Source organism: Histoplasma capsulatum (genome assembly GCF_000150115.1).
Source record: "Histoplasma capsulatum G186AR genomic scaffold supercont2.3, whole genome shotgun sequence".
In the NCBI taxonomy this organism is placed as follows: domain Eukaryota; kingdom Fungi; phylum Ascomycota; class Eurotiomycetes; order Onygenales; family Ajellomycetaceae; genus Histoplasma; species Histoplasma capsulatum.
Window position 1 is genome coordinate 2,184,542 of NW_025544803.1, and position 11,068 is coordinate 2,195,609.

The window sequence follows — 11,068 nt, forward strand, 5'->3', positions numbered from 1 at the left end:
TAGAAATTCCCATTTCTTGGGGCTGAATTTCTTCTTCGTCATTGTCAGCTCTTTTAATTAATGTCGTTGTCGCTACTTGCATAGACTTCTATTTCCGGGAGGCCTTCTGTCTCCACCCGGCTTTTGTTCCCCATGCCTCTTCTTTTCGTTCATGATTGGACGCGAAAAACGAATAGAGGGGATCCGGGCAGAAAGGGTGGAGAAATTGGCTGAGAGAGATATAGATTAAATCCAAAATATTCTCCCAGCGGCTGATACTGCGAAGCATTTTCTGTCCCGTTTTCCTCTTTGCCGAATAGAGATCCCAACGGCAACTTGTGATGCTTATCAGATACCTAAACAGAAGATTTTTACAAACATACCCACTTTTCTCAATTTTCTATATTCCGCCTTTTCCGTTTCCCACAGGGTATGTGGCTGCGGAATGGCCATTCCAATCCCTGGATTCGACTACTTGGTTGTCTGAGTATTTGCTTTGTTTTATAATTGTGTGGCTAATAGGCTAGTTAAATATGCCCTTCTGTAAGTCACCAGCTCAGGATAGGGAGGGAACCAGTCGAAGCCTGTCTCAAGTGTTATATACAATACACTCTCCAGCATGCGTACACATGTTTGTACCGTACATACATACATCCCTTGCTTCCATATACAATCCGTATTCCGCAAGCTGCGACCCCGTGACTCCGCTCCGCCCAACGGCCCCCGTGACGCGTTTCCCCTTTCCCCTCTTCCTCCGCTTCGTCTCCCTCCTCAACCTCGTCGCTCTCGCATCTTGCTTGACCCTCCTTCCATCTCCAACCTTTTATGCTGTGTGCAATCATTATCGCACATATTTAGTTACGCCTATCCGCGCCTATAATTCTCAGGGGCTATACCCCAAACCCTTGCCCCTGTTGCTCAGCATAGCAAGGGAAAAGACCGGGGAAGGGGAGGACGCGTGCGCGGGAATTTGTCGCCTGCCCGCCTATCGAGCTGCTATCTATAAGTGAGCACAACGTATAGGGAGTTGTGTTAGGAGACATCACGTCAATTCAGCCCCTTTAATTCCGCGCCTTGGCCACAAAGCGATACGATAAGAAGTGCAGGCATAGAGTGGAACTGGCAGGATGTTCTACAGTCATGAGAGTGAGTACTATCGTTATTAATTGTTTTTGAGGGACATGTTTCTTTGAAATGGCCGTTGGGGCCGCAATACAATAGTTGGCCAGACAGGGCGTTTAAACGTTTCTTGCCAGCGCAATATCACGCCACTATATTATGGAACGTATCGCTGATGAAATATATTCCTCACGCGCAGTCCTCACATCCCGCGAGCATGGTGTCGCGACGGTTTGGTAGGTTAACGCAGTTTTATTTCCTCCCACCCGGTTCTTCGTTCCAGTAGCTCCAATGTGGATTCTTTGTTATTTCGCTATTATGCGATTTCTATGTACACGCCTCTTTGGTGTTCGATATCAATACTCTTAACTGATGCGTTTTTGCTCTGTGCCCTACGTTGGCAGGCTGGTCGCGACACTTGGCGCGAAATCAGCAACTAGAAAGGTGAATCGCAAGGCTATTCTCGAGGTTGACGTGTCAAAAGCTTGCGAAACCATTATACATCCTGAGGCGCCGATGGCCTTGAGGCTACAGGGGAATTTGCTGTGAGTCTAAGACAAAAAAAAAAAAAAAAAAAAAAAAAAACTCGTCATAATCTGATATTTAGGCCTGTTGCTAAATTGGCTGAGGATTCGGTTTTAGATATGGGGTTTCAAGGGTGTATCACCAGCAGTGCGGATATGCGTTGATGGACGCGCAGACAATGCGGGATAGGATGAAATTAATGCTGAAGGAGGTTCGTTCGACGGCATTGGATCCCGATGCTGGAAAAGCGAGGTATGTATTGTAACCCAATCCTTGGTTTCCCCTTGATTAGGGTCAAATCACTAACTGACCCCCTCAGGCCTGACCAGCTTGTCCTTCCAGACGACCCTTCTTTCATACCTGATTTAATGCTCCCAGGGCTAAACGTAGATCTCTCTGCGCTGGAAATCTCCTCAGACATCGGATCTCCTCGCAAATCCAGCCTTTTATCAAGTGTCCTTGTCCCATCAAGCAAATCTAGCCAGCTCTCAGATGGCCAGCTTCACTTAAACATCTCGTCGTCAGATATAGGCGGTCTTGGTGCGGGTGCCTCTGGGTTCCCCAGTGATATCGGCAGCAGTGCTAGGAAAGAAACCCAATTTGAGCTTCCAGCACCGTTCGCGGAAGAGACTGGTTTTTTGCTGCAACCCGACTTTGAGTTCGACGGCGAAGGAAATATAATTGAACTAACAGTAAAGCCAACTCCGAAAGAAAAAGTAACTGCGATTTCTGGACGGAGTTCCGCCAACGTCAACTCTAGGCGGATGGCAGAAGAAGGAGATTTCCAAGCTTTTCAACATCAGGTGAGTTCCATTTGGCAGTGGTATAGTGGTATATTAACGGGTTCTGACATCCTCGCCATCTACAGTTCGAAGACGGGATGGTTCTCCACGATGACGTGGAAATGAATGATGCAGCCCGTAGCAACTTTGGCTCTGGAGATCCGGTTTCAATACTCGATTCCGGAGCCGATCCTAGCTTCGAGCCGTCAACTGAAAGATCATCTGAAACCCCAAAGGCGCAGCATCGTTTAAGAAAAAGGGTTATTAAATATTTCGGATTCGATGACCCTCCAGAATTGAGAAATTCTGATCTAGCACGATGGAATTCGGATTACGCGCAGAACATGGCTCTCGCAGCAAAACTCAAACAGAATAACAAACTTATAACCTCTGCAAAGAAAAATGCTGCGTACTGGGTAATGGGGGACAGAACTTGCCGTGTCGGCATTGCCTTGGGTGTTTTGGATTGTGAACACCCTCTGGATATGTTCTCTGGAGAGCAGATGCTAGCGACGTTAACAGGAAACAAAATCAGCACAACTCATCGCAAACGAAGCCGGGATGCGGACGAAGATGCTGATTCAGAAGATGAAACGAGAAATGTGCGTATGAGAGGAGAATTGGAGGATGAAATTGAACGTGGACATGTGATCGAACATGACGATAACTATGGCATCGGATTTGAGGTATGACATGATGTCGCAGATACTCTCGCCAGCTGCTGGGTAATTTCTATAATCAACTAACACAAATATAAAATACATCCACAGCTTCAGGACATCGAAGTAGGCCGCCACGCGCCTCCGCCAATGTACGATGATGCTTCCTCTCAAATGCCATGGAATATCACTGCTTCAATCCGAGGCTCCCAGCCAGGCTCTTCCATCCACTCTCGCCAATTTCTCCCAAGCGTGGGGGGTTATTCCAGCATTGGTGGTCCTCACTCCATCACAAGTGGTGGTGGCCCAGACGGAAGCGTCATGGGCGGCCCATCAACAGCATTTGGAAGACGGATGAGACGGATGACCAGTGCCAGTCCCCTCGCCAGCCGCGGGAGAATTGGCCAAGGTATGGGAGATATTTCAATCGCGGATGAAGAGGACTTCGACGTGAGAGACAACCTAGACAGTAACATTGACCTCGATATCTCCGTCGTGGGACACGATGATATCACCGCCATCCGTAGCCATCATCACGATTCCTTTGAATTGTACGGACCTGCTGCTGCGGTTGATACACAAACCGCCGCTGAATCTCAATGGCTTGCAGCCACTTTAGATCAGGAGAGTGCGAATTTCCTTGACTTTGTCAAAAATAAAATTGGAGAAGCAGGTGAGGAAAATGTAAACACTCCAACTGCTGCTAGTACTAAGGGCGGGCATCATGACGATGATGATGACGATTATGCTGCTATCCCTACTGCATTCGTCGAGATTTCATTTTCCACCCTCCTTCCATCAGCAGTCAACAGCCGCATTGTCGCCACGCAGGCACTGCTTCATACCCTCACGTTAGCGACGAAGGGAGCATTGTACGCGAGGCAAGAGAAGTGTATTCGATATGAGAATGGTCATGAGGAGTTTGGGGAAATTTTCATACGGCTTGCATGATGGGGGACAATCACCCGCAGTCCCTCCATCACCCCCAATACCACAATCGCCAAACTCAAGATGGCGATTGAGTAACTGCCCCTCTACTTCGCCTTTCTAAGACAGCTCCTTAAAAACGGTAGGAGGAATTACTTCCCTTCTTCATCCTTTATTATTTCTCTTCTCTTCTCTTCCCCACAACCAAAGGGTTGTTTAGTTTGTAGCGTCCCCATCCCCTACCACAGACCCTGGTCTTTTTAGCTTAAGTTTCGTTGCTGTCCCCGCTTTTTCACGTTATCTTTCTGCATCCATCAGCTATTAATTTCGACACCAACCGTTATTTTGTTATTTATCTGCAATTCTAGTTTCCCAATTTCTTTATTCATCTCTTTATTTTTCAAGACGAATACTAGGCAAACCATACACGGAAATGCATGGGATGGGTGGGAGGTAATATTTAATATTTCAAGTTTAGAACAAAAATTTCCGTATTTCCTACTTCTTCCTTCCTTGCTATCCTTTATTTTTCTTTCACTGGGGACTGACTGATTTAATCACTATACACCCCACATTTTTTTCTACTGGCTTTAATCATTCTTTATTTCACCCGATACCCGTGGTCTGATACGTTAGTCAATAGCGGATTCTATTTTTTTAATAAGAATATATTATGCGGATAAATCCGTTTCGTTCGGGTAATTTTACCCATTTGTTTCTGCCGTTCTCATAGATATTGTTATTCCAGAATGGCCCACACTAGTTATCTAAAGCCCAGTTAATTAGGGGATTTCTCTAGTGGCAAAGTCCAATTCTGCGGGACTCCCCGAACCATGAATATACATACGGAGTACAGTACTTACTATACATGCACGGAGTACATTAGGGGTATAAATACGTAGTATGTAAAAAGTCAAAGTCCCCACAAAATTACTTACAGAAAGAAGCCATATTAGTTGTGAACTACTCATACAGAAGTCAATAAACAATATTTTTTTCCCCAGTTGTTATTTTTCAAGCTGACATCTTTATATTTAATGCTACACACCTCGCCCCGAAACACAATGGAGAAAAAGGAAAATGGCATATAATTAACTTATTCCCTTCCTCAAGTCTATTTATGAGATTGTTAGGACCTTTTTTTCCCCCTGTCCCACATACAAAGATAATACGGAGGCAGATTCCCCACACGCACAATCCCCCGTCTCTTCTCTCCATACTAGCTAGTTGCATATCAAAGCACTCCGACCACCGAGGTTCAATATATTACTAGACCCATCACACCTTATCTACTTATTACGTCCTAATAATTTAAAAGTAGGGACTGAACGCTATTTTAAAGTTAACTTAGCTCGCATTGTTTCTTGGCGCCGTCGTTGGCGGTCCCTCAGGGGTCACGTATGCCTGCGTGTGATTTGATATTTTATGTTAGATGTATTAAATAACATCCTAATTACGAATAGGGGTTCGCGATACGTGGAGGGGAGACAGAGAGACTGAGTGAGTATATATATATATATATATGTGTGTGTGTGTGTGTGTGTGTGTGTGTGAGGTGTTGTGGACGGATGTGTGGGGTAACGGACCTTGGTCATTCCGCCGTCAACCACAAAGTCTGTGCCGTTGACAAAACTGCTCTCGTCACTAGCTAAGAAAAGCACGGCCTGCGCCTGTTCTACAGCTTCGCCAAAACGGCCTGTGGGGAAATGGATCTCGCGTCTCTGGCGCTTGGGAACGTCATCACCCAGCCAGTCTTGCAGGAGAGGGGTGCTGGAGCGATGTGTTAGTTAGGCTCTGCTATCCACTCATGAAGAAATAAAATTGGCAGGAGGGGTGGTTATTACTTCAAAGGTGCGGGGCAAAGAGAATTGAATCGGAATCCCTCACGAGCATGGACGATGGCCAACTCTCTCGTCATCGCCAGCACCGCGCCTTTGCTTGCAGTGTAGGCCAATTGGGGGGTTGCACTTCCCATCAATGCGACGACACTGGCAGTGTTGATGATGCTTCCATGCTTCTTGCGGTGTTTGCGCAGGCTGATAACTGCATGCTTACACCCGTACCACACTCCTTTGACATTTATATTGTGAGTCATGTCCCAGATTTTCTCCGGCGTATCGATGGCATCCGCATCATCAGCATGCATGATGCCTGCATTATTGAAAATGACATCACATCCGCCCCAGGAGTCCTGCGCCTCTACCATAGTCTTAACGTCGGCCTCCCTGGACACATCGCACCTGATCGTTTCGACCTTGACGGCGTTGGGCGCCATTTGTTTTACCTTCGCAAGTGCTTTTTCAAGGGCGGGCTCAGAGATGTCAGCCATAAGAATGGAGGCGCCTTCACGGGCGAAGAGGATGGAAGTTTCGAGCCCAATGCCGCTAGATATGGTCCTGTCAGTATGTGCTCCGGGTTACATCGTCAGATCCCTAAGGTCAAAACCCTTACCCCGCAGCGCCGGTAATGATGGCGTTTTTCCCATCGAGTCGTCCCATGATGACTGAGACTTTTTAGAATCGCAGCCAGTAGTCTGGGAATATCAAAGAGTACAAGTTAACATCTATGAAGGTGAATCATGTCCACAAGTGCCACCACCCCCCAAGGTTGGATGTTGGCCGGGTATGGATAGCCGAACAACCGGCTATCGAAAACAAACTTACAAGCCAGGAACCGAGAGTAGAATGGGACTTCGTCAATCAATGGCTTTTACGTGTTCCCTTCAAGGAATGTGGGAGAGACTTGCGCAATGGCCACGAAACAAACAAAGGCGGAGAGGATTCGCGTATCGAGGGGTTTGTCGTTGATAGCTCACGAATCAAGCTTCGGCTCTTATCTAATCGATCAAACCCATGACTCGCAGCTAAGACAAAACAGGCTAGTGCCATCTGTTCGGCGCAGCCAATCACATGACGGCCGTTGGGGTCCTAGTGGATTCGGCAGTCGCCAGATCGGCTAAGTTGAGCTCTTACACCTCACCCTTGATCGCGGCCGACAGGACTCACAGGAGATATTCGGCCTCTGGCAGTGTTGCTACGTCGTTGCGCCAACTTGGGGATCAACGGCAATTCGCAGAAACATTGGATTCCCATCCAGCAACGCCTTGTCCGTACCCCCACCTCAAGTCGAGATGGCGGAAACTGATGTTTCTCTGTTTAATCTTACCACCGTTCTAGAGCAGGATACGCAAGTGAAGCTCGCTGGAATCGACGCAGATGGGATCCTGCGCGGGAAGCTTGTGTCCAAGCGGAAGTTTCTCAGCATTGCGCAAAACGGGTTCGGCTTCTGCTCCGTAATATTTGGGTGGGACATGCACGATCAGACATATTTCAAGGAGCTGGGGATAAGCAATAAGGAAAATGGATATCGAGATATGCTAGCAATCCCTGATCTTAGCAGTTTTCGGAGAATACCGTGGGAAGATAACGTAGCCTTCTTTTTGATAAATTTTTTCGACCCTGAGACCAAGGCGCCGATATCAGCTTGTCCGCGCGGGTTGTTGAGGGTCGCTGCTGAGAAGATGGAGAAGATTGGGTACAGAGCTATGGCTGGTGGTATGTTTCTTCTCACTTTCTGCGGATTGTGCAGAAAATCCAGCGGGCTTTATAATTGATTTTTTACAGCGGAATATGAATTCTACCAATTTCGCGCGCCCCCGAATCCTAATACTGTCGAGCGAAACTCCTCGTCAACAGCCACTTTTCTCAGGGAGAATCCGGTGAATTCACTCCCTCCATTGACGGAGGGAATGTTTGGCTACAGTCTTACAAGGACTGTACATAACCAGGAATATTACTATAGAATCTTCAACACGTGTCGGGAGTTCAAGTGTAATATCGAAAGCTGGCATACTGAAAGTGGTCCGGGCGTTTTTGAAGCCGTGCGTTTTATATTGAGCACTCCTGCTTTGTATTGCAATACCTACCTAACCTTCAACAGGCTCTTGAATTTGGGGAGATCAAAGAAATCGCTGATCGCGCGAGCTTATTCAAGTAAGATAAAATATTCAGTTCTAATATTTTAACTATATAGGCCTAGAAATTGTATGCGAGCGCGACTAACTCCCCAAAATTTCAGATACGTCGTGAAATGCCTGGGTAGCAAATACGGAATCACGCCTGTATTCATGGCTAAACCACGGCAGGGGCTCCCAGGGAACAGCGGACATATGCACGTCTCCATTATGTCAAACGCCGGACAAAACATGTTCGCCCGCGAGGTAGCCGATCCCTCACCCCCATATCCCGATGTGGCCTACCTCTCCGACATGGGGAGGCACTTTCTTGCCGGCGTCCTCGACGGCCTACCAGATATCATGCCTCTTTTCGCCCCCACCATAAATTCCTACAAGCGCCTTGTGGAAAACTTCTGGGCCCCGGTCACCGTTTCCTGGGGCTTAGAGCACAGAGCTGCGTCCATCCGTGTTATCACGCCACCCACATCATCGCCAAATGGCACACGTCTCGAGGTGCGGGTCCCAGGTGCGGACGCAAACCCGCATTATGTCCTTGCCGCTATCCTTGCGCTAGGTTGGCGGGGTGTGGAAAAGAAACTTGCCCTTCCTGTTCCGCCACTTCCTCGAGGGGCGGATGTGGGCAGCCCAACTGACCAGGGAGTGCGGTTGGCTAAAAACCTGAAGGACGCGGTTGCTGTTTTCCTGCGGCAGGGAAGTGTTGCGAGGGAGGTTTTTGGGGATGCGTTCGTGGACCATTTTGGGGGGACGAGGGAACATGAGATTCGTCTGTGGGAGGAAGCTGTGACTGATTGGTGAGTCTGAATTTTTATATATCTGTGGTTTCCCCTTTTCCGTTTTCGGCTCATCTATTATTTTTTTTCGTTTTTGAAACACTACTCACTGCAGCCTACATTGTAGGGAAGTCAAACGTTATATCGAAACAGTTTAGCTAGATGTGTATTCTCTTAGAAAATGGTGGCGGCGACTGCGTGGGTAATGCTTTCACTACATAGAGCATATAAGACTCCCTTGGTCTCGGTAGTTAATTACGTATGAATTCCATTGCTGTTCTAGCTCGTGTTGACTGTGAATATATATTTTACTTAAATCATCGGCCTTGGATGTAATACTACCCTCTCGCTCCAATGAGCTCACGGAAATATCTCGATCGTCCCTTTGAAATGCAGTCTTCCAGTCACACAGCGCCTTGGACATAGATCCTGTATGACAATTTCAACGCAGTAACTAGAGAGATCGCATGATTACCCGCTACACACATTCGATGCCACAGGACCAGGACCACAGGGAGCATACATAGACAGCAGCTGAAAGCCAACGTCTCACATCGTTTCCTCCCTCAGCTCCTTCACCTTTATACAAAGGGCTTTCTAAATAGAAGCAACCAAGAACCCGTTCTCAGGAATCAATCCTCAGGAACTACCAAGGCCCACAGAGAGAGCGAGAGCAACGGTAACTTACCATAAGCTCTCGATGCACATCAGTCCATTCAGCTCAGCCACATACATCATCGCAAGTATGCGCAAAGTTGCTTTGTTCCACATACTATTTCTTGAGAAGAAATGTGTTGAACAACGAGGCCGTGTCCGCCAGAATCAACTCCCAACCTCTACTGGTAAAAAAAAAAAAATAAAAATAAAAATAAAAAAATCCCTTCTGATGTATCCAAATAAATACCCCTCTATTCCTTACCGTTTTTTGGAAGAGGTTGTCACGTTTTATGTAACTTTATGTGTCACGTATTCACGTAAGATCGCGAAAAGTATTCAAAGGCCTAAAATACGTACGGAGTAACGGAGTATATTTTGAGTGAAAACCCCTAACAGTACAGTACTTGGTACCGGTCGAGCGATACTCTACCTCAGGCACCGTCGCGTTTTGTAATTATTTCCCGTAACTTATAGCACGGTGCGCTAGTAATAAAACGTTCGAAATTATGATGATGAGCGGAAGGGTTATCAAAATACGTTTGCTTGCGAATACATGGAGTTGCTACAACTAATAGGAGGGGGGAATTTGAACATTTATGAGAGAAGGAAAATACGCGCTAAAAAGGGGGTAAATATGATAAAGGAAATGAGAAAGGGATCTAAAAGAAAGGGGGGTGGCCTGGATTCAGGGGAAGTAAAATGATTTAAAAAAGGGCTTACCGTATTAGATTCACACTCTGGGAAAAGGAAGACAGAACAGGAAGACAGAAGCGTCGCACAATATTAAAGGACAGATAAGGATAAAGGCACAAGAATGGGAGAATACACTAAAAAGAAAAAAAGTAAATAGGAGATATATATATATAAAGGTGGAGTGGAAAAAGGAGAAAAACTGACAATATTTTAGAAAAGAGCAACAGCTGATGGTATTTGTTTGTCTGCGTCCATAAGAGACAAGAGAAACAAGAGACACGGAAGAAAACAAATGTCGATAAAATGCTGGGAAAAAAAATATTGCAAAGAAAAGAAAACGCCAACAACTAAAACGATAAACTAGTATGTAACGCATCTTGGAGAAGAATCTGTTGCTTTTCAGCCCGAAAGATCATATCATCGAAAAATAAACGAGGTAAGATAAATTATTGAGAGACCGACCCAGGTTCGCCACTGACACCTTCCGTTTCGACTCGAAGACGCTGGGAAAAAATGGAGGGGAAGAGGAAGAGAGGGAGAGGGACAGAGATTGGCTGATTGACGTAAAAGCCCAGCTTTTACCTCATATAGAAAAGCCAAGCAAAGATATAATCAAATCACGAGGAACGAGATTCATAGGATAATCGCCCCTTTTCTTTTAGGTAATACGGAAAGCATCGAAAATAACTGTGCAAGGATAAGTGTTAGCCAATGGAATAGATGAAACGAGTAGGTATAAGGATAAACTATTGATATGAATCAACAGAATCAGATATTATATATAAAAATTTCTCCTACCTTCCGAAGAGCGGCGACAGCCACTACCAACCCACATGACCGTGTTGACAAAGGCATAGCGCTCGTCTCCCGTCTCCAAGGCGATATGAATGCGATATTTATAGGTGGTTGGGTTGACGGAATCGGCCATGGAAGGGTCCGAGAGTTTTTCCAAAACATCCTTTGCGCTCGTCATCCAGCTGG

General features: G+C 46.3%; 4 protein-coding genes across 4 annotated transcripts in view; 2 read left to right on the forward strand and 2 right to left on the reverse strand.

Annotated features, from left to right (window-relative positions):
* Window positions 1–1,257: 1,257 nt before the first annotated feature.
* On the forward strand, window positions 1,258–4,015 carry HCBG_02890 (Rad21/Rec8 N terminal domain-containing protein; the record flags this gene model as incomplete). Its single annotated transcript, XM_045429939.1, has 5 exons — window positions 1,258–1,334; window positions 1,503–1,643; window positions 1,943–2,426; window positions 2,492–3,091; window positions 3,176–4,015. The coding sequence occupies 5 exons, from the start codon at window positions 1,258–1,260 to the stop codon at window positions 4,013–4,015; spliced, it is 2,142 nt and encodes a 713-aa protein (XP_045289834.1).
* A 1,046-nt stretch (window positions 4,016–5,061) lies between these two features.
* HCBG_02891 (short-chain dehydrogenase) lies at window positions 5,062–6,777 on the reverse strand (the record flags this gene model as incomplete). The annotated part of the gene is made up of 3 exons (XM_045429940.1): window positions 5,062–5,395; window positions 5,578–5,761; window positions 5,836–6,777. 3 exons carry the CDS (start codon window positions 6,318–6,320, stop codon window positions 5,339–5,341), a joined length of 726 nt encoding a protein of 241 aa, XP_045289835.1.
* A 228-nt stretch (window positions 6,778–7,005) lies between these two features.
* Window positions 7,006–9,029, forward strand: HCBG_02892 (glutamine synthetase; the record flags this gene model as incomplete). Its single annotated transcript, XM_045429941.1, has 5 exons — window positions 7,006–7,545; window positions 7,615–7,871; window positions 7,931–7,983; window positions 8,069–8,758; window positions 8,865–9,029. The coding sequence occupies 5 exons, from the start codon at window positions 7,122–7,124 to the stop codon at window positions 8,893–8,895; spliced, it is 1,455 nt and encodes a 484-aa protein (XP_045289836.1).
* A 1,675-nt stretch (window positions 9,030–10,704) lies between these two features.
* HCBG_02893 (uncharacterized protein) overlaps window positions 10,705–11,068 on the reverse strand; it is a gene marked incomplete at both ends in the record, with an annotated part of 1,335 nt that continues 971 nt past the window's right edge. The window contains one exon of the mRNA XM_045429942.1: window positions 10,705–10,774. Coding sequence (XP_045289837.1) covers window positions 10,705–10,774 — 70 coding nt within the window. The remainder of the gene's footprint in view (window positions 10,775–11,068) is intronic.